The sequence below is a fragment of the Melanerpes formicivorus genome, unplaced genomic scaffold (genome assembly GCF_026170545.1).
Source record: "Melanerpes formicivorus ecotype bairdi unplaced genomic scaffold, bMelFor1.0.p_v2 SCAF_90, whole genome shotgun sequence".
NCBI lineage: Eukaryota > Metazoa > Chordata > Aves > Piciformes > Picidae > Melanerpes > Melanerpes formicivorus.
The window spans coordinates 1,001,726-1,023,435 of NW_027142442.1; the positions used below are offsets into that span (position 1 = coordinate 1,001,726).

The window sequence follows — 21,710 nt, forward strand, 5'->3', positions numbered from 1 at the left end:
CATACAAAAAAAGACTGCTTCAGCAGTCACTCCAAGTAAAATTACTGCCAAAAAAACCTGACAAGGGAGACAAAGATTTATTACCTGGTTGACCACCTCAAAGTACAGTGCAAGTGTTGTAGTAGGATTAAGTCCACAAATCTTCCACTGACAAGTACCTCCTGTTCCAATCTCCTGTAGAAAGATTTTATAACACTTTAACAAAGCAGAAGTATTAACTTGTTCATGAAGTTCAACAGCTGGCTATAGGTAATTGTTTACAACTACTCTGTCATAAGTTTTCTCCCTGCTCACTCTGACAGTCTCACCCAAAGCTCTTTCAAAACTGCAGCAGTGGAAGCATTGGGAGGAAAAAAAGACAGTTGCAAAAGATGCAAGGAGATGGCATCAGAAAAAGGCTGTTCAGAAAGAGGAAAAAGGATTTGACTTTGCTTAGAGAGTCCTAAGAAAAGAGGTAAGCAGCACATCATCTTTAATGTCTTTATCAATGAACCTAGTAGAGAGGGGTTCTCAGTCAGACTTGATGATCCCCAGGGTCTTTTCCAACCTGAAGGTTTCTGTGATTCTCTGATTTAAGTGGAATGACTCTTCTAAGGCAAAACTAAGCAGAACTTCAAACAGATTGCTTACACAGTATTTAATATGTACTTACATAGTTTCAACTAACTAACAAGGTAACTGTATACAGTTAGTGATGCATTTCAAGGGACAGTTCCTTTCCGCCATCCAAACAACATAAATGCCCAAATAAACCAATTAAAACACTCTGTCACCTATATAATGGACTCAAGTGAAACCAAACAAAAGACTCAAGGATAATTATACTGGAGATACAGTCACTGTGTTTGTATTCACTGTTAAAAAGCATTATGGCTAGAATAAAGTTACCACTTTAAACAAGCTGCATGTGCCTATAAATTTCATTCACATTTTGCCTCAAATGTTCTAATTCCAACAACAAAAAGGTTCTTGAAGTAGAAATTAGTCATGATATGATTGCAAGGCAACAGACATGAATTCACAATTGAATTGTCTACTACTTCCTATGATTCACATACATAGCTTAAACAAGCAAACGTGCATTTAATTGGGGTTTAACGCTTGTTGTAATACATAAGGTCCTTCAGGTGATGAAATAAAACCTGAACCACACCACTAAGAAAAAAAAAAAAACACTGATTATATTGAGACCTTTAGCTCAAAAAGATTCAATCCTCAGTATAAGACAAATTTAGATATGAAAAATGTTTGATTAAAGCATTGGTAAATACTTTCACACTGGAAAGTGATCTATCACGAAGACTGTTAGGAACAAAAGTGAGACTTTTCAAATGTAAGGTATTTTTGGTTACTTGAGCGAAATTTTTGATCATTAATCAGATCCTAAATTAAGTTGTAGTAGCTTTATTTGATAAGAAAATAAGTGATTATTTAAGTCTGATGTATATTCAAAGGAATTACTTCAGCAACTTGGAATAGATGGATATTCTAATCAATTAATTAAATATGCATTTGGTGAAGCAACTACACAAATGATAAAGGGAAATATTTCCAGGGTCTTACAGCCTTGTGCCTTGTTGTCTCAGGCTTTCTAAACAAAGTATTTTGATGGTTCCCTTTAGATAAAAGAACATAGCTCTGATTGTAATAATAAAGCACATTAACTCCCTTTCTACTTGGTTTGTGATGAGCCAGCATGTAACTTCTCTGTAACAAAGCAATCACTCAGTGGATGTTGACTTCCTGGAATGAGTCCAGAGAAAGGCAACGAAGTTGGTGAGGGGTTTGGAACACAAGCCCTAGGAGAAAAGACTGAGGGGGCTGGGGTTGCTCAGCCTGGAGAAGAGGAGACTCAGGGGTGACCTTATTGCTCTCTACAACTACCTGAAGGGAGGTTGTAGACAGGCGGATGATGGTCTCTTCTCCCAGGCAGCCAGTACCAGAACAAGAGGACACAGTCTCAGGCTGCACCAGGGGAGGTTTAGGTTGGATGTTAGGAAGAAGTTCCATACAGAGAGAGTGATTGCCCATTGGAATGGGCTGCCTGGGGAGGTGGTGGAGTCGCCGTCATTGGAGATGTTCAGGAGGAGACTTGATGGGGTGCTTGGTGCCATGGGTTAGCTGTTTAGGTGGGTTGGATTGGTTGATGGGTTGGACATGATGATCTTGAAGGTCTCTTCCAACCTGGTTTATTCTAAATTCTAAATTACAAGGGATCTGCAAGGCCTAGTACAACTTGAATCTAATCTATCAGTGAAGAGAAGCTTACACCAAAAAAAAACCAGCCCTTGTGTGCACTTCATTTAAAATTGGTAAAAAGTGAAACTCTTTGTTCCATTTATGGAAAAGTTGAAGCCTCTTTTCAAATCCAGAAATCCTAAATCCTGGTTTTTCACAGTAGTTTATTACCATCATTTTCAGCAAAGTTTACTTACATTTTCAGAGACACAAGGTCCTTTAGAGTTGAGGGAGACACAGGGTCCAATGGCTCCAGAAATCTTTACTTCTCTTGAAGTCTTCATATTTAGAAGAAAAACATGTATTAACATGCCACACTCAGAGAAATTCCTTCTTATTTTATCATTAGTTAATGAAAAACTCAATGCATATCAGACTCTTGATACCTTTAGGAAACACTATACATAGAATAATGCTTGGTAAACTTAGAGAAACTTTTCACGTGCTCACTTTGTACACTTAATCACACATGTTTGCTGTATCAATTAGTACATCTGAAACAACAGCCTGAACATAAATTGAATCATGGAGAAAAGGTGCTGTTATTTATAAACCTTAACACACTGCTTTAGCATATTCTTTAAAATTCCTTATAGGGGAAAGATGCCACAGTTTGTAGCCATCCCATTCCAGTGTTTCACTAACACACTGCAGTTTTGTTTTCTTACCTTTATTTCTAATGTGCCACCAAAGCCCATTTTAAATTGGCCTTGCATATCTTTTGTGAATACCCTCTGAAAGGTTTGCTTGAATAAAGATGTATTGAAAGAGTCTCCCATTACCATGTAGCCTCTAGACAACAAAAAGAACAAAAGAAACACAACTCTCCAGTTAAAATACATTAGTTACTACAGAAGAGAGAGTAGAATAGAGAGTAGAATAGAGAGTAGAATAGAGAAAGCCAAGTTGGAAGAGACCTTTGAGATCATCAAGTCCAACCTATCATCCAACACTATCTAATCAACTAAACCATGGCAACAAGCGCCCCATCTAATTCAGCACAGGGAATTTATATAGCTTATTAGAGACTAAAACTAAAGACAATTCACTGCAAGGCACATTTTTGCCCTCTTTAAATAGACTATCATTAAATTAATATTTTGCTGCAATGTTAGAATTGAATTTTTTACCAGCTTCTTGCCCCACTGGCATCTTAAAAGTCACTGTGATTATAATGAAATCTGTCACTACAAAAGTTGTAATACTGAACTTCAACACTATGAATGTCCCATAGCTCTGTCATGCAAGGTCAGCTTAATTCCAACATTCAATACTTCAGCCTTATTTCCACTTCAATTTATTTTTGTGCAGTTCACTCATCAGTTCAGGCTTAAATCTATGCTCATGAAGCATAATTTACTTTTATGCTTAGCAATGTTCTGTGGATGTAACTGAAACAGTTGCCACTTATCATGAAATATCATCCACTACATTTAAGAAGTAGTAATGGGAGGTATTAGTTTTATTCATCCAGAAATATTAACTACGGCATGTTATTCAAATACTTCAATAGGCTAAACACTGCACCCAAAACAAGTTATCTAAGTTTCCAGGTAGATGCTCAAAGGCAGAAGAAAACAGACACAGGCACAATTAAATTCCTCCCTGTATGCAGGATGTAATCGAACAGAAAATAGGAACAGCTGTAGGAGAAATACACAAGACTATACATTAAGGCTAGTTTTGGTGGGCAAGCAGAGCAAAGTGAGTCAAGAGAGCAGACAGAAAGCAATATTACACTGTCATACATAGAAAAATACAGCTTGAATTTGATGCAGAAAAGCAGTAAAAATCATAAACTCAAAGCTCCAGGGCAGTGGAAGCTCCCAAGCTAGGACTATACACATAACTCTGAAAAGAAGCAATCCAGCAGTGATTAGCACGGTCAAGATGGCTTGAAACTCAGCGACATTTATCTACCACAAACAGCAGCTCCATCTCTCATTCTCCCAGGCAACCAGCAACAGAACAAGAGGACACAGTCTCAAGCTGGACAGGGGGAAGTTTAGGCTTGATCTTAGAGAGAAGTTCATCACAAAGAGAGATTGGCCATTGGGATGGACTGCCCAAGGAGCTGTGGAGTCAATGTACCTGGAGGTGTTCAAGAAAAGACTGGATAAGGCACTTAGTGCCATGGTCCAGTTGATTAGATAGGGTTGGGTGATCGTTTGGACTCGATCTTGGAGGTCTCTTCCAACCTGGTTGATTCTGTTATTCTTGGTATACCAAGCCATTAGCATATGTTTAGTATCCTCTGTCATATGAGGATACTCACAGGCAACTGAGAAGGGCTGTTACCAACAGATGCACCAGTTATTAAACTGATAAGCAAAGAGGCTACATTTAATTTTACAGGAGGATGGTACTGACAGAGATAGAAGTAGCAAGCAAGAAAGATTAGCTTGGCAAAAAGAAAAATCCACACTGGATACAGACAACTAACCTAAAAAAAAAAAATCAAATGGTATGTAAAGCAGGTGATGATAAAGGCAAAGATAAAATATTATGATTCTAGAAAAGATTTTCAGAAAGAAAATATGGTCTTTGAAAAAACACAGAGGAAGAATTGCCAAGATATACAAAATGAATGAGATACTGGGCACATGAACTAGAGTCCACAGCTATCCCAGACTGCAGGTCTGCTAACAGGAAGGGTGAGGCTGTCATCTACAGGGCCAGAAAACAGGGGAGCAGTTCCATGAGAAAGACTAGGGCTTGCTTTGATCACATCAAAAGGAAATGAAGGCAAGACAAGCTGGAGGGAATAGAAGAACATTTCTGAAATGTAGAACAAAAACCAAGAGCAATGGATGTAGCTGATAGTCACAGCAGTTAAACCTATGAGCAAGAAGGGCATAAACAAGACAGAGTAACACAGGGGTTTCTACTGCTCTGAACAGCAACAAAAAGGATGACAGGTTCTTATCTTTATTGAAACCTGCAGCTTACATACAGAGACACTGAAAAATAGCAACAGTGCATAGGATAAATTGCCTGTTTAAAAGAAAAACAGCAAATTCCCTTCTGATTAAACCCACCAATGTGATAACAAATTTCTCAGAGGCTGAGAAATTATTCATAGTATCATAGTATCAGTCAGGGTTGGAAGGGACCACAAGGATCATCTAGTTCTAACCCCCCTGCCATGGGCAGGGACACCTCACACTAGATCAGGACAGCCAGAGCCTCATCCAGCCTGCTCTTAAACACCTCCAGGGATGGGGCCTCAACCACCTCCCTGGACAACCCATTCCAGGGCTTCACCACTCTCATGGTGAAGAACTTCCTCCTCACATCCAGCCTGAATCTCCCCACCTCCAGCTTCATTCCATTCCCCCTAGTCCTATCACTACCTGAGATCCTGAGAAGTCCCTCCACAGCCTTCTTGTAGCCCCCTTCAGATACTGGAAGGCCACAATTAGGTCACCTCAGAGCCCTCTCTCCTCCAGACTGAAATTCCAAACATCCACTACAAATGCAACCATCACAATATATCACAGAGGGTTTGTGCATTGTGGGTTGCTTTTCTTGGGGAGAGGGGTTGTTGGTTTGGTTTTGTTTTGAAGAGGCATAACACTTTTGGTGCTTCCCATCATTACCATTTAAAAAAAAAAAAAAAAAAACATTTAAAACTACTTATTCATGTACTATTTAAAAATGAGCAGGCACATACCCAGTGTAGTTGGGACAACACTTCATCTCCAGAAGACCAGTCTGATCCAGTGCACATGCATATATGTCAATCACATGACCATTTGTGGCAGCCCGGTTAGCCAGGGCTTCAAAATGCTAAATCCAAGATGAAAATACAATTCATAGCAACTTAAAGACATGAATTCTCCTCACCTTCATATTAAACCCTAAAATTCCTAACATTTTTCTTAAATAACATTATTGCATCATATTCCAATACAAGCCAAAAGACTTTTTTTTAGCCTGAAGTGAAAACTGGGGGTGGAATTTTCAACACTTGGGATCTAGTACTGTCCATCTGAGAAGGTGACTCGCACTAGACAGACCAGTGGCTGCTATCTAAACTAGAAAATTACCTTGATTTTTCCTCTTCAATTTTGCATGAATCAGGAGCTCCAACACAGAGAATTGAATTTATCTCTCTGATCTCAAGGATCTATCATGACAGGTGCCCGTGGCCAAACTTGTTGTTTAGGGTCCCATTAAAATCAGTTAAGATGAATTCAACAGATTTTGGATGCAGTTCACCAGACCAAGGTACATTTGCAATGAAATATACCTAAACCCCACTCCCTAAACATCCCTTAACTACAGAGACTGTTCTGAACAGCTGACTTAGAAGCAGCTAGCCTTACTCTAGTTACACCATTTAGTTACATAAACCTTTCCTGACACAAACCAGAGTAATACTTCTAAGCATTTTAATGTGAGCCAAACAAAGTCCTAACTCACTAGGCACTGTAATTAGTTAATTACTGGTAAGACATCTCAGGACCAACTCTTACCTTAGTACCCTTTTTAACATATTTGGCATTGTCTTTTTCAATGTCATGCCATGATCTTATAGGTAACTTCAGTTCATCCCCTACAACCATGCCAGGTCCTTGGGTGGCTGGTCCTCCAATGAACATCATTATACGTGCACCAGTGTTAGGGAAAGTGCACTGCAGGAAATAAAAAGACAAAGAAAAACCATCAGGCTTTGATAGAATAGAATAGAATAGAATAGAATAGAATAGAATAGAATAGAATAGAATAGAATAGAATAGAATAGAATAGGTTTGGAAGAGACCTTCAAGATCATCACATCCAACCCATCAACCAATCCAACCCGCCTAAACCACTAAACCATGGCACCAAGCACCCCATCAAGTCTCCTCCTGAACACCTCCAGTGGTGGTGACTCCACCACCTCGCCAGGCAGCCCATTCCAATGGGCAAAATAAGTAAACCCCTGTGATTAACTGTAATTAAAGCCATTACCTCCAGGAGTCCTACAGCTATAGAAAGAGCCACTCCAGAAGAACGTAAGGGCCGTTTTCCTTGTGGAACAGGCCAAGGATCCCGTTGCAATTCACCCAAAAGATCAGTCAGATTCATATCAATTTTCTGCACTGGTTGCAAAAACCTGTAAACAAATACATGAAATTAGTTTAGAAACAGAATCATTTCAGTTAGAAAAGATCATTGAGTCCAACCATCAAGTCTAACGCTACCAGTAAAGTCTCGTGCTAAATCATGTCCCTCAGCACCACACCTATGTGTCTTTGCAATGCCTCCTGCAATGGAGATTGAACCACCTCCCTGGGTAGCTTATTCCAGTGTTTATTAGCCCTTTCAAAGAGGAAATAACTTCTAATACCAAACCTAAACCTCCAGCATTACAATATGAAGTCATTTCCTCTCATCCTATCACTTGTTACTAGGGAGAAGAGACCAACACCCACCTCACTACAACCTCCTTTCAGGGAGTTGTAGAGAGCAGTAAGGTCTCCTTTCAGCCTCCTTTTCTCCACACCAAACCACCCAGGTTCCCTCAGGGTTTCCTCATAGGAACTGTCCTCCAGATCCTTCACCAGCTTTGTTGCCCTCTCTGGACCCAATCCAGAACTTTAACATGCTTCTTGCAACAAGGGCCCCCAAACTGACCACAGTACTCACAGTGTGGCCTCACCAGTGATAAGTACAGGGGAGCAATCACTTCCCTGTTTCTGCTTGTGATGCTATTCCTGATAGAGGACAGGACAGTGTTGGCCACCTTGGCCATCTGGGCACACTGCTGGCTCATCTTCAGCCAGCTGTCAATCAATACCCCTGGGTCTTTCACTACTGGCAATTTTCCAGCCACTTTTCCTACAGCCTGTACTGTTGCGTGTGGTTGTGACAACCAAAGTGCAGGACCCAGAACTTGGCTGCGTTGAACCTCACACAATTGGCCTCAGCCCATCAATCCAGCCTGTCCAGATTCCTCTGCAGAGCCTTCCTATCCTCAAGCACTCCCTCCCAACTTAGTGTCTTCAGCAACCTCACTGAGGGTACACTCAATCTCCTTGTTCAGATCATTTACATGCAAATTGTTAAACACCATTCAATCAGTTGCACATCAGCAATATATTTGACATACATTAGGAACGTTTAATTCTAGATTCTGGTCTGGATTCAGAGCAATGTCTCTGCCTCACCAAGATAACAGAGTTTGGTATTACCACACACAGAGCACACTCAGCATAAGCAGTTCAGCAAACAGCCTGTAAAACAAAATCTTGCTGACTTGAGATGTTGCCACTATCCAGAAAGAATCCTACACAGTTGAAAGAAAGATTAGATGATAACTTATGAGTCTCAAAAAGAAACTCCTGTTTCACTACTTCAGTCAAAATCAAAGCCAAGAAGAAGACATTGATGTATAAAGAATTTTTCATGCTCTCTGCTACAGGCTGCCTTCCAACAAACAGCTGCATTTGCAGACAAAGACTGTAAAACATTCTCTCTTTCTTATTTCATCCATTTCTTCTATGTCACAATGTCATATAAAAGGAAAATCACACACAATTTCCAAATGAGATACAGAAGAGGAGAGGAGCAGAAGGAGAGGAGCAGAAGGAGAGGAGCAGAAGGAGAGGAGCAGAAGGAGAGGAGCAGAAGGAGAGGAGCAGAAGGAGAGGAGCAGAAGGAGAGGAGCAGAAGGAGAGGAGCAGAAGGAGAGGAGCAGAAGGAGAGGAGCAGAAGGAGAGGAGCAGAAGGAGAGGAGCAGAAGGAGAGGAGCAGAAGGAGAGGAGCAGAAGGAGAGGAGCAGAAGGAGAGGAGCAGAAGGAGAGGAGCAGAAGGAGAGGAGCAGAAGGAGAGGAGCAGAAGGAGAGGAGCAGAAGAAGAGGAGCAGAAGAAGAGGAGCAGAAGAAGAGGAGCAGAAGGAGAGGAGCAGAAGGAGAGGAGCAGAAGGAGAGGAGCAGAAGGAGAGGAGCAGAAGGAGAGGAGCAGAAGGAGAGGAGCAGAAGGAGAGGAGCAGAAGGAGAGGAGCAGAAGGAGAGGAGCAGAAGAGAAAAAAGGAAGGCAGAATTGGATACCCACATAAGAAAGGGGCATATTAACACTTCGCAGCAGAACAACCAACACAAGCATCATTATTTACAGACCTATAGTCTGCCTACATAATGTTCTCTCAGAACATTTCCAAAGCATGATGCAGGTGATTTTACTATCACTTTTCCTCCAGGTACAAACTGCAGGAAAGAAACAGGCTATAACCATTATTCCCCTAGCAAATTTGTGTCTGTTCAAAAGGGTTGACTGTCAGTTGATTGCCATAAAATATACATTTCCCAGTAAATCAGTGTAGCCAAGGTGTGTGGTCTAGAAGTTTGAAGCACATTACCTGTTAGAAGGTGGTGGCTGCTGTACTTGAGGACCCCGACCAACTTGTGAAACAGCTACTTTTGTAAGCCCTAGCATTTCCTGTAGGCAAATACATAAGATAGTATTACAAAATATGTTTACAAACTACCTGAAGTTCTTCATCATCATCACCTTGATGATTCCTTTTTCTGTCTCTTGTGTGTTACCTGAAGCTGTTTTGCAGATAGGTCCTTTGTTCCTCTGAAGACATAACTTTTGGATATTCCTTCACAGCCAAGCTCGTGAACTTGCACCATTCGACCAAAGGTAATGAGACCTACTAATGCAGTTGGTGGCAGAAGACTGAGAGACATTTGCATGGATTCCTTCAGAGCTTGCAAGTCTTCATCTTCCATGCATGTGTCCACAACATAAAGAAATATCAACGGCATCTGAGGACCACGCTTCAGAAGCAAAAATAAAATCACATGAGAAACAAATCCTGCAGCATTTACAGCTTCAAACAGGAACAAAGGACATTTTGCTGAAGTTTGCATTTTAACCATACCAATAGGGTAGAACAGAATAGGATGGAACAGAATAGGATAGAATTAACCAGGCTGGAAGAGATCTTCAAGATCATCGAGTCCAACCTATCATCCAACACTGTCTAACCAACAAAACCATGGCACCAAGCACCCCATCCAGTCTTGTCCTAAACACACCCAATGATGGTGACTCCACCACCTCCCCGGGCAGCACATTCCAATGGCCAATCATTCTCTTTATGAAGAATTTCTTCCTAACATTCAGTCTAAACCTCCCCTGGTGCAGCTTGAGACTGTGTCCGTCCTCTTGTTCTGGTGCTGGTTGCCTGGGAGAAGAGACCAGCCCCCACCTGGCTACAACCTCCCTTCAGGTAGTTGTACACAGCAGTAAGGTCTCCTCTGAGCCTCCTCTTCTCCAGGCTAAGCAACCCCAGCTCCCCCACCTCAGCCTCTCCTCATAGGGCTTGTGCTCCAAACCCCTCCCCAGCTTTGTTGCCTTTCTCTGGACTCGTTCCAGCAAGTCAACATCTTTCCTAAACTGCGGGGCCCAGAACTGGATGCAGTACTCAAGGTGTGGCCTAACCAGTGCAGTGTACAGGGGCAGAATGACCTCCCTGTCAGTGTTCCATCTAACTTAGCCCTCTCTCAAGCAGCAATCAGTATCCAGGGCTAAAGGGGAATGAAACCCCTACCATAATGAACCCTGCACAAAAATGAAAAGCTTACTACAGAAGGAACGAAAAAAATCCTTTGAGGACGTCATGACAGTTTTGAAGCATAGGCCAATTATATAAAGCTTTTAACATGCAAGGAGATTTTATTGCTCCAAGTGAATAGAATAGTTACAACTGTTCAAAATTACAAAATACTCCAAGCTGTGGCATTTCACTTCACAGTTTTGCTCTGGAGCTCATCAGTTCTTTGTATTCTTTCTAAAGAACCATGAGCAAATATCCCCTTTTGTTTGCATTACAAAGTTGGCAAAAAAGCAGAACTTCTGTTGACTGTTCACTCTCCATAACCTGAGTGTCTCCCTGAAGCCTTACAGATTTTAATGCTCCAAAATGTAACACAGAAATCACATTTGCAATTGCAAATGTTTGGTATTTGGGGGGGTTGGGCCCATTTTTAAATTTCTATTCAAGGATGACCATTAAATCTGAAACAACTGCAAGATGCTTTCTTTAAACCAGCTGTAATTAAAACTCACTCATAGTCATGCAAAACCAAACTTAAATTCAAATGATTGATGGGAGATGAACCAACAGCCAGCCAAACCTAAACTGAAATCATTTGAGCAAGCAACATAAGTGAGCAGACCCCTGGCACAAAATTTCCTGGTAAATAAACAGGTAAATAACAGAAATCTTGTCTTTAAGACATCTCTCTCTCCATCCCCCTGCCCCCTGTTGCTATTTTGGCTGGTTTGGGTTTGTTTTAACCACTCTAATTAGCCACCCTTGTGATCTTGTAAGAATTTTTGGGTTCCCTTTCCAAACAACTAACAGGCACATATAGACTCACAGTCATTAAAATGCAGTGAAGAAATAGAGAAGGGCCAGGAGGATGATCAGAGGGCTGGAGCACCTCTCCTATGAGGACAGACTGAAGGAGTTGGGGCTGTTCAGTCTGGAGAAGAGAAGGCTCCCAGGTGACCTAATTGTGGCCTTCCAGTATCTGAAGGGGGCCTACAGGAAGGCTGGGGAGGGACTTCTCAGGATCTCAGGTAGTGATAGGACTAGGGGGAATGGAATGAAGCTGGAGGTGGGGAGATTCAGGCTGGATGTGAGGAGGAGGTTCTTCACCATGAGAGTGGTGAAGCCCTGGAATGGGTTGTCCAGGGAGGTGGTTGGGGCGCTGTCCCTGGAGGTGTTGCCGACCAGGCTGGACGAGGCTCTGACCAGCCTGATCTAGTGTGGGGTGTCCCTGCCCATGGCAGGGGGGTTGGAACTAGATGATCCTTGTGGTCCCTTCCAACCCTGACTGATACTATGATACTACTATGATACTATGATCCTATTTGTGTACATTGGAAGGCTATAGATGCTCAAGATTTTATTTAGTGGTTTTACCTGTACAACGTATTCAATACTGGAGAACTGAGGCAAAAGTTCAGCTGGCTGATTCATTTCAGATATGCCTGCATAGGTAGGAGGAAACTGCAAATAAAAACACAGAAATTAACTAGAAATAAATAGAAACAAAGTACAACCCCTACAAAACGTTACACACTGACTACCTTCCTTTGCAACAGATGTTCACTATTGCCATCATTTAACGAAAAAACTCAAGGCAATCTCTGAAGAGGTAGCTGCACTCTCGTGCTGTACATTGCAGTTTGCTACTACACCTTGAAAAATTAAGATTTTCACTTTTACCTTATATGAAAGAATTTCTATATCCAGAACATTTCATTCTCTTACCTGATTTCTCTGATAACAAAAGTTACAAGCCCAGAGTTTGGCTCGATAATCCACTTGGCTATAAAAAAACAAAAGGAAAAGTTTTACATAGCATGAACAGATCATCTTCCTCCACTGACCCAAGAATACACTCTCCTAACATACTTTCTCCTAAATACTCACACTGCAAATTCAAAATAACTGTAGTCTTACACTGCCAGGTCAGGTAAATTACGGACTTGACAGAGGAAGAATTTCTTCAAGGAAAAGAAGCAAGTAACAAATCTAAAATACAGACTCAACACCTCTATTAGAGATGTAGAATAGAATAGAACGGGGTAGAATAGAACGGGGTAGACCAGACCATACCATGTTGGAAGAGACCTCTGCGATCATCGAGTCCAACCTATCACCCAACACTATCTAATCAACTAAACCATGGCACCAAGCACCCCATCCAGTCTCTTCCTATACACCTCCAGTGATGGTGACTCCACCACTTCCCTGGGCAGCCCATTCCAATGGCCAATAACTCTCTCTATGAAGAATTTCTTCCTAACATTCAGTCTAAACCTCCCCTGGTGCAGCTTGAGACTGTGTCCTCTTGTTCTGGTGCATGGGTTTAGGCAAATCATTTTAACTCTCTTTGCCTTTGCATTTTTCTGCTTTCTCAGCCTATACCAATTAGGTGCCAGAGTATGGGACTATTCTGAATACACATTATGCCCTAAAAAAACCAGGGTCCGTCTCAAAAGCTCTTTCTTCTGTGAAAATAACTGGGTTTTTCCAATCGAGTCTACCTCCTTTTATCTACACTTTTATCAATATTCAGATAACTAAAAAATCCAATTTGAATCTTCCTGACACACAGATGTCTTACAAAGTCCTACTCAAATCTTAAGGGAAAGTAAACTGCACATGCTTTCAATGTGCGCTCCTTGCTGTCACATCTTCTGCTGTCTACAGGGCCTAAGTCTTTTTAAAGTATCATTAAATCTTTGGGCAAGTCCCAGCATGCTGTAAACACAACACAGCTCCATTGAGATCAAGTGACTTATACCAATCTCAGGGGCTACAGATTATCCACTCAATACAACATGTCACACAGCTTTCAAAAGGTCCCCACAAATTGAGTCTCTAAGCATAGCTTGTAAAAAAACAAAGGGAAAAAAAATCCATTCATGACTTGCATGCATGCTACAGGAAAAATGTACACAGTTCATTGTAATGTCAGGGATCTGACTGACCCTTTACAGCTTTGTCTTTCCATTATTGAGGGCTGAAAGAAAAATAAGACAATGCCTCTGAAAAAGTTAGCTTCTACTAAGTCAGACTTCCAGTATAATCAGCCACTGTCTGATATTGCAACACAATCTTTGAAATTGTCTTTTCTCCCAAGCAGGGATAAGTTGTTCACAAAATTGAGTGTGTTTCACAGGATCATCTTCATCCTGTCTAATTTCTCACTATCACTCAGTACCTTTCCTGTACCTATCAAACTCCACTACAGAAATTCCTCTGCTTCCAGTCTGAACTTATCCATGACCCGTCTACAATCATTTGTGCTTCTGTTAGCATCACCCTCTAGCTTAAACAGCTTTTGGATCAGAAGTAGGCATGAGAGAGTGCTATCTATCAGTCTATCACACATTTTTCAGCTCCTGCTCTGGTAAACTAAAGCAGCTAATCTGCTTTGGTCTACAAAGGAACTAAGGACAGCAATAAATACAGTTTATTGCATTTGAATATTAAACTGTATCACGACCCACCTGCTAAAAAGATACAGCCTACAGCCTAGTAACTTTTAACCCAAGTAAATCTTCTAGAGTCAAAATGCAGTACACTAACTTGCATGATGTGTGATGGCAGAAAAACTACATACCTAAGCATTTATTAAATGAAGTACATTGAAAAGACTAGTGAAATGAAAGCTACATTTGAAATGTATGTATGTTATATATGCAAATCTACATGCAGAAACTTCAAAGACCTGGAAGTCTGAGCTGTGCACTCGTGAGGAATATCTGAGCTTACAAACACCAGATCTTTTGCATAGTTTAACTGGCACTACTCTAAAGACTGTATGACATAGCATAGGCATTAGGTTTACCATAATGGATTCAGAACAGCTCGGCACGTGGTCCTGCTGCACAGAACTGGCTCATACTGAATAGGAGGTAAGTCTGGCCGCTCCTTCAGTGGCGTGAAGAGGGCAGCCACCGGGACCACCATTCTCGTGGCTTCAAGACGACTTGAAGGCCAAACATTCCAGCTGAATCTAACTCCATCTCTGTCCTCATTCTGCTGGATAAATTCCAGGAAGGTTGTCATGGTCAACTTCTTTGTTTAATCACTAAAACAGAAAGAGTAACCATTAGCAGAATGTTGAGATCCTGGTATTTTTAACCACTAAACACTGAATGTGCTTAATGACAGTCACATATTCAAATACTGTAACTGAGACACAAACAACATGGAGTAGTGCTTCTTAAACCCTAAAAGCAATGCACAGAATTCTAAGGTGAAACTGAAAGAAATTAAAACTCCTCAGATGCAGCAACTTCTTTGAAGCAACAAATATTTGACATGAGGCAAATTAAATATATAACATTAGATTGGTTCATTTTCTGATCACTTCTTGACTTAGGTAACAAACTCAGGAAAGGAATATTTTAACTAGGGCAATCATTCTAGGTAGGTCAGAGTACAGAATATGCAGCACACTGACTGTAAAAATAGACTTGTTCAACAAAAGAAAAATACACAGTGTTTTAAGGACTTTCATTCATGTGTGTAGTTATTCATTCTATTCATTACTCAAGGATCATCCATTCTTGCAAACTGTTTAATCCTCTACCTTGTTTAAAAAAGCAATGAGCAAAAAGTATTTATACTAAGTGTGTAGGGCTTACATCTTCTGCTGTATGAAATTTTCTAAGTTATCTAACCACTTTTTTGGTAACTCATGGTGTGGCCTACATGCAAGTGTAAAGGAATAACCTGACATTCCAAAAGAGTACATCCCTACAGCAATGCTAACTAATAACTGTGTAAGAAATACAAGCATCATATTCCACTGCATTATCTACCAAGACATGCCTTGCAACAATTGTTTGAACTCAAATTTACCATTTGGGGCACTGACCAAGGGCTTTCAAATACCTTCACCTCAAATACCTTCAAATACCTTCACCTTCTGTTACTCAGAAACTGGAGCACTGAGGAACACAGACACATTTGAAAAGATCAACAGGAACCCGTGAGCATCTGGTAAAGCCAGCAAGAAGTGTGCTACCTCTCCCTAAGCCAGAAACCCTCAGCTATGTACACACTGTTCCTTCATACCTGTTGCATGCTTCCCCATAATATCTCCTAATAAATCAAAATCCATCAGTAAAAAATGTGAGGGAATATCATCACTGAGAAATGGGATATTGATACAACAATTTGCATGAGGCAACTGTCTCAGCTGTAAACACAAACTGAAAAAAAAAACTCTTCTTTTAAAATTATCTCCTAAGAAGAGAGAGAAAACTGTGATTTAAAAGCCATTCCAGCCATTCCACAGGCATCTGCTACAAAGTCCACCAACTCCATCTCCATGCCCTGCAAAGTAAACTCCCATTTTCTATAATGGGCCTTAAGGTCTTTTCTCCACATTTTACTCTAGCTACATTTGATATCATTTACATGGACATTACTTATACTACTACTCAGTGCTCCTCAGAGAGCAATGTACAAACACCAGTGTGCAGTGTCTAATAAAGTGCACATATGCACATAAAATTATTGGTTGGACTTACTGAGTTAAATACCATTACTTTCTAGTAATGTATGTATTTCCTACTCAGAAGGCAGAACCTGCTAATAACCAGATTTTCCTCCATCTTTTCTTCAATCCTTTTCTTCCTTTCCAAGACTAAATAATGTCTACATATTTCATGATTCATCAAATGTGAAACACCATCTGACAAGCTACCTTCAGTTTCACTATAGCTATGCAGACACATTTTCTAAGATAGGTGTGGAAATGTACAACACTAAATCAGAACGGCAAATCCTCCTGACTTATGGGCTGCACTCCGAACTGCATACACCTGAATGCCACAAAATACAGTATCACAGTATAACTAAGGTTGGAAGAGAAAACCACAGAGAAGTGATTTTGAGAAGAGCTGAAGAGTAACAGCTCCCATGCTGGGACGTCACTGCTTTAGCTTTGCTGAAGAACAGGATCCAGAGAAGACCAGCAGTCCTTCCTTGCTTCTCCTACTACTAAGGCTGAATGTGCCTTGCATCCCTGCACCATGGCAATCTCACTGTGTCACACAAAGAAGCCACACCTGAAATGTAGAAAGTGTCATGGGCTGACTATGCCTGACTATGAAGGCTTGATCCTCAGGTAAGTAATAGTACTAATCTAATTACTCTGACCAGATGCAAGAGTAGAGTTAGAGCCTTCTAACCATCACACATATCAAACATGTTTGAGATACCATTCAGAAAGCTATCCTGTAATTCTACAGATGGCTTTGAAATACATTACTGTGAAATGTCATTATTCTGAAATGCTTCCAGAAGCAACTGCAAACAATAATGATTTCTTCAAAACAGATTATTCTAAAAGCTCTGCCTTCATTACAGCCCCTTTAAACATTTATGCACCACATGCAAATGTGTCCCAATACAGAATATCACCAAAATAATATCCACAAATCCCTGGAAACACACACAAACATTTCTCTCTACAGCCTAAGAGTTCCAGCACAGATAGATGAGATTCTCTCATATGACCATGTATTTAAATACCCCTAAATCAATGCAGCTCACTGTGTACCTTCCATACACCAAACCTCTTTTTTCCTGTTTATTATGCACTAACACTCTACTAAACCAAAAGAGATTAACAATAAAACTCTGCTTCAGCATTTCAAATGCAAATCCATTTCAGCTTCAAGGAGGAACTCAACCAAGAATGACTTAGTACTTACCTAAAGCAACTGGAAACTGTCAAACTGACATGGTGAGAATTTGATTTTCACTACTCAAACACAGACATCCTACAAACCCAGTTCTGTTCGGTGAGGAGGGTGGGGTCTTTTACAACACAACCAGTGTATGCAATAACTCACATTAACTTAAAACAACAACATCTATTCAAAAGCAACAAGGCAACTATTTTCGTGTACCTTTACCTATACCTCAAGGCACCTGTCAGCCCTTGGCCGTGGCACAACGACGGGGTACAGAGGAGCTCCTGGACAGAAAATCTCCAGCACCTGCCAGAACGAGCCGCACTTTACACCCAGCGCAGCGGCGGCTGTGCAAAGGCCGTGCCCCGCCGGCCCTACCCCCGTACCGGCAAACCCAGCTAAGGTCGGGACGCTGCGGCTGATCGCGCCAGCCCAGCCGGACTCCGCCGCGGCGGCAAGGGTGGGTGCTCCCCTCTCTCGAAGGGGTACACAGCACCCCTGCTCCGGGGCCCAGGAGTCGCGGACCGTTCTGACCAGCTGCCGGCGGCATCCTCGGCCCCTCAGGGCAGGCCGGGGGGGGCCCGAGAACACTTTCGGGCTGCCACGATGAGCGGGGGAGCGCCCCAAAGCCCAGTGAAGCGAGGCGGGTTGCTCCCCACCCGGATCTCTCCTGGCCAAGCAGCCAGGCGGGCCCCCACCGCCCCGTACCCACGCATCGCGGGGACCAGAGCTGCCACTATGGTGCCAGGGAAGGGCTCTCCTTCCCGTATAAACCCCAGTTCGCGCCGTCGGACATCCCCAGCTCCCCCCGCCCTCAGCTGCCCTCCTCGGCGCCTGCCCTGCCCGCTTTACCCCACGTCCCGGCCGCCGCCGCCGCTGCCGCCGCCTCTCTCGCTCTCCCCCACACGCACGCAGCCTCCCCCGCGCTGCCGACGCAGGCAACATGGCTGATGGGAGCGTCCGCGCCACGTCAAGGGGCAGAGAGCAGCGGGCCGGGGCAGGCGGAGCTCCGCGGGTCCCCCCACCGCCGCCCCTTGGCGCAGCGGCAGCCCTCGCGGCGGCCGGCCGTGAGCTCCGTCGGCCGGACTCGGCCCGCCTGCGCCCCGCGGCCCTCACCGGCGAGCGGAGCGAAGGGGCCCGGCCCCGGCCCCAGCCCCAGTCGCTGCACCCCGCTCACCTTTGCTTCACCGCCTTGACGACCCCTGCCGCCGTGTTTACCTCCCTGCTCGGTTTTCAGATATTTTTTCCTAAGGATCGTTTGTCTCAATCTTGCTCCTTTAGGCTTTAGCTTTTCGGGAAAGGCGGCATCCCGGCCACCGGCGTTAGACTTGCCGTCTCTGCCCCCTTCGGGTCTACTCGGCTTCCCCGTGGTGCGCCTGTGTCCGCAGTTACCGGAGCCGTCCTCGCCCCCGCCCGTGGGTGTACTGCTCTGCTGCTGCTTTGTGCTCTGCTCGGGGAAGCTGCTTCGAAGACATTCTCGGGACTGAGCCAGCCGGGCTTCTGGGAGTCCTTCAGTTCACCCCGCTTGCTGCCCCTCTCTAACCATGCATATTTATGGCAGCAAATGTTTTAATCTGGAAGATGGTGTACATGTTTCTTCTGACTGCCTGCGGAAAAAAAACAGAATGCAATTACATTCCTGGTGGGTTTTAGCCCGAGACAATACCTCATGAATATTTAGAACTTTAACAGGTTTATTTACTGGCTGCACAATAACTTTCATGTAGCCATAATTGTACAGTTTGTTTTTTGGGGGGGTTTTAGTTTGTTTGTTACTGTGGTTATCTTTGCTTTCCCCCAAATCCAAGTTAAGTCCTGTGTAGATTTCAGGGCACATCAAAATCGTTTCAGACAAGCCTGCCACAAAAGGCTGGAAGTGTACCTTCTATCTTTGCTGAGGTACCTAAGTGCAACCCATCTGGACACAGGGGAGGACTGAAAAACACAGCTGCCTACAACGTCCTTCACTGCAGCTCTGAAAACACACTATGACCACCAAACAAATGCATGCAACTAGAAACATCCTTATAATTACATTTCTCATATAAGGAGGATGATAGAATTTCTGTGGCTATTAGTGCTTCCAGTATTGTTTTCCAGTCCTCCTCAGTCTAAAAACACGAGCAGGTAAACAACAGCAGAATTTAAAGGGAGGAGTTTTCCATTTCCACGTCCACAAATCTCACTGCCAGTTGTGGGAGTGTTAAGCAGGCTCTTGCCAAGGACACGTAACCTCTAGTTTGAGAAAAACACAAACAAAAAACCACCACCAAACAAAAAGGCACAACAAGGCTAACTTCAAAGGGGTGCACAAAGATCAATCCAGTGTTATCCTTTCACAAGTACTCAAATAGCCTGTGAAACATCTTCAGAAAGTTGAGGACAGTAAAGTTGTCAAGTCAGAACTGCGTATTGAACTCTACAGAGGTAACAGAAAATGAGGCAGCTGACATAGACATGTAAGAATAGGAAAATATGATAGTTCTGAAAGTTCACTACAAATAAATCTATGAAGCATTTTTACCCAGTCATTAGCATTCAATGATTTAAACTTCAAGAAGTGTCTTGCAGCTGTTGCGATGATGCAAACCACAGAAAGCAAGGAGAAGCAAAAAAACAATAGAGAATAGAATCCTACCATGGTGTATACTCAATTTTAGTTCATCAATTATTTTTTTTATTCATGAGTACACACTCACTGATGCCAACTCACCCTTTCTTTGGAAAAGTAAATGCTTAGGCACTTGAGAAGAAAGCACATTAATTTCCAGTTTATTTTTCATCTTCTTCCACTCCACTCGTATTTCATAGTAGTAGCATAGTATCAGTCAGGGTTGGAAGGGATGACAAGGATCATCTCGTTCTAACCCCCCTGCCATGGGCAGGGACACCCCACACTAGATCAGGACAGCCAGAGCCTCATCCAGCCTGCTCTTAAACACCTCCAGGGATGGGGCCTCAACCACCTCCCTGGACAACCCATTCCAGGGCTTCACCACTCCACTCTCATGGTGAAGAACTTCCCCCTCACCTCCAGCCTGAATCTCCCCACCTCCAGCTTCATTCCATTCCCCCTAGTCCTATCACTACCTGAGATCCTGAGAAGTCCCTCCCCAACCTTCTTGTAGGCCCCCTTCAGATACTGGAAGGCCACAATTAGGTCACCTCAGAGCCTTCTCTTCTCCAGACTGAACAGCCCTAATTTGCTAGGCATTACAACAACATTGTTGGTACAACTCATTAGGAATAATTTTATTATCCATAGAAGACTGCCTGCAATAATTAGAAATATCTTGCTTAGTTTAAAAATTATCAATGGAAAATTCCAGGAAAAGTGATCTAAGGTATATCTAAAATATATTGATATCTGGGGATTCTCTTTCTGCTAACAGTTCTTGACTTCATGGCAAGCAGGAAAAGAAAATAAATCTTAAAAAAAAAGTTCTGAATATTACCACAGAATTAGAAAATAACTTTTTACAGCTGGACTCACCACAGTTTTTGTCTTGATCATTGGCCAGCCTTTCCAGAGGTATCACTGGGGTTTTACCTAAGCAGGTGTTATTTCCAGTGGTGACTGCAGCTGTTGCGTACTCAACTAGGGCGTTAGATCCGGGTTTCAGAATTAAAAGTGTTACACGTAGGTGAGGTGGCTTTGGGAACACCTTAACAAACAAAAGCCAGGGGAGAGGAGGAGTTAGGGTAGAAGTCTGCTCAGAACTGCCAAGATACAGCCTTGCAGAAAAGCATTGTTTTTTTCCTTTAACTTACATCAGAAGTATTTACAGCTGCTCTGACCAACTAGATGGACTGTGGGGAGCACTGCACTGACCTTGCATGCAGCAGAACAAATAGGAAAAATAATACATATTGACATCTTCTGTAACAGGAATTTTGTAATACACAACATAAATGACAGCAGCATTATCCATCTATTTTCTGCCTTAAGAGGCCACCCCATTTGGTTTAATACTACCTTACTTTTAGCAGGCAGATATTACCACCTAATTGTATTTAAACTCATGCAGCAATGAGAGCTGTTTTAAATGCAGAGAGATGTACAGCACTGATTCAGCCATCCATCTCAAAGCATTTCACAGAAAGGATTAAGTGTTACTACTACTGGATGTCCACAGATAGACTACAAAATACTAATGGTTCGGGTTAAAGAACCAGCTACAAAAACTAACCCGTTAGAATAATGGCACAGGGCCTAACTGTCATTCAAGGCTTGCACTAATCCA

At 42.5% G+C, this 21,710-nt stretch overlaps 1 protein-coding gene across 4 annotated transcripts in view; it reads right to left on the reverse strand.

The window, feature by feature from the left end:
• SEC23A (SEC23 homolog A, COPII coat complex component) overlaps window positions 1-18,922 on the reverse strand; it is a 35,631-nt gene extending 16,709 nt beyond the window's left edge. The window contains exons 1-13 of one of the 4 annotated variants that reach the window (XM_068165521.1): window positions 18,644-18,922; window positions 17,683-17,772; window positions 14,604-14,846; window positions 12,515-12,572; window positions 12,164-12,250; window positions 9,771-10,007; window positions 9,584-9,663; window positions 7,195-7,339; window positions 6,717-6,875; window positions 5,912-6,027; window positions 2,907-3,030; window positions 2,436-2,516; window positions 85-174 (exon numbers count right to left, since the gene is read on the reverse strand). In XM_068165521.1, coding sequence (XP_068021622.1) covers window positions 85-174; window positions 2,436-2,516; window positions 2,907-3,030; window positions 5,912-6,027; window positions 6,717-6,875; window positions 7,195-7,339; window positions 9,584-9,663; window positions 9,771-10,007; window positions 12,164-12,250; window positions 12,515-12,572; window positions 14,604-14,824 — 1,398 coding nt within the window. In that variant the 5' untranslated portion in view covers window positions 14,825-14,846; window positions 17,683-17,772; window positions 18,644-18,922. Of the gene's footprint in view, window positions 1-84; window positions 175-2,435; window positions 2,517-2,906; window positions 3,031-5,911; window positions 6,028-6,716; window positions 6,876-7,194; window positions 7,340-9,583; window positions 9,664-9,770; window positions 10,008-12,163; window positions 12,251-12,514; window positions 12,573-14,603; window positions 14,847-17,682; window positions 17,773-18,318; window positions 18,407-18,643 lie in introns of those variants that run through there. The other 3 variants (XM_068165522.1, XM_068165520.1, XM_068165518.1) reach the window with 3 other exon arrangements.
• Window positions 18,923-21,710: the final 2,788 nt, after the last annotated feature.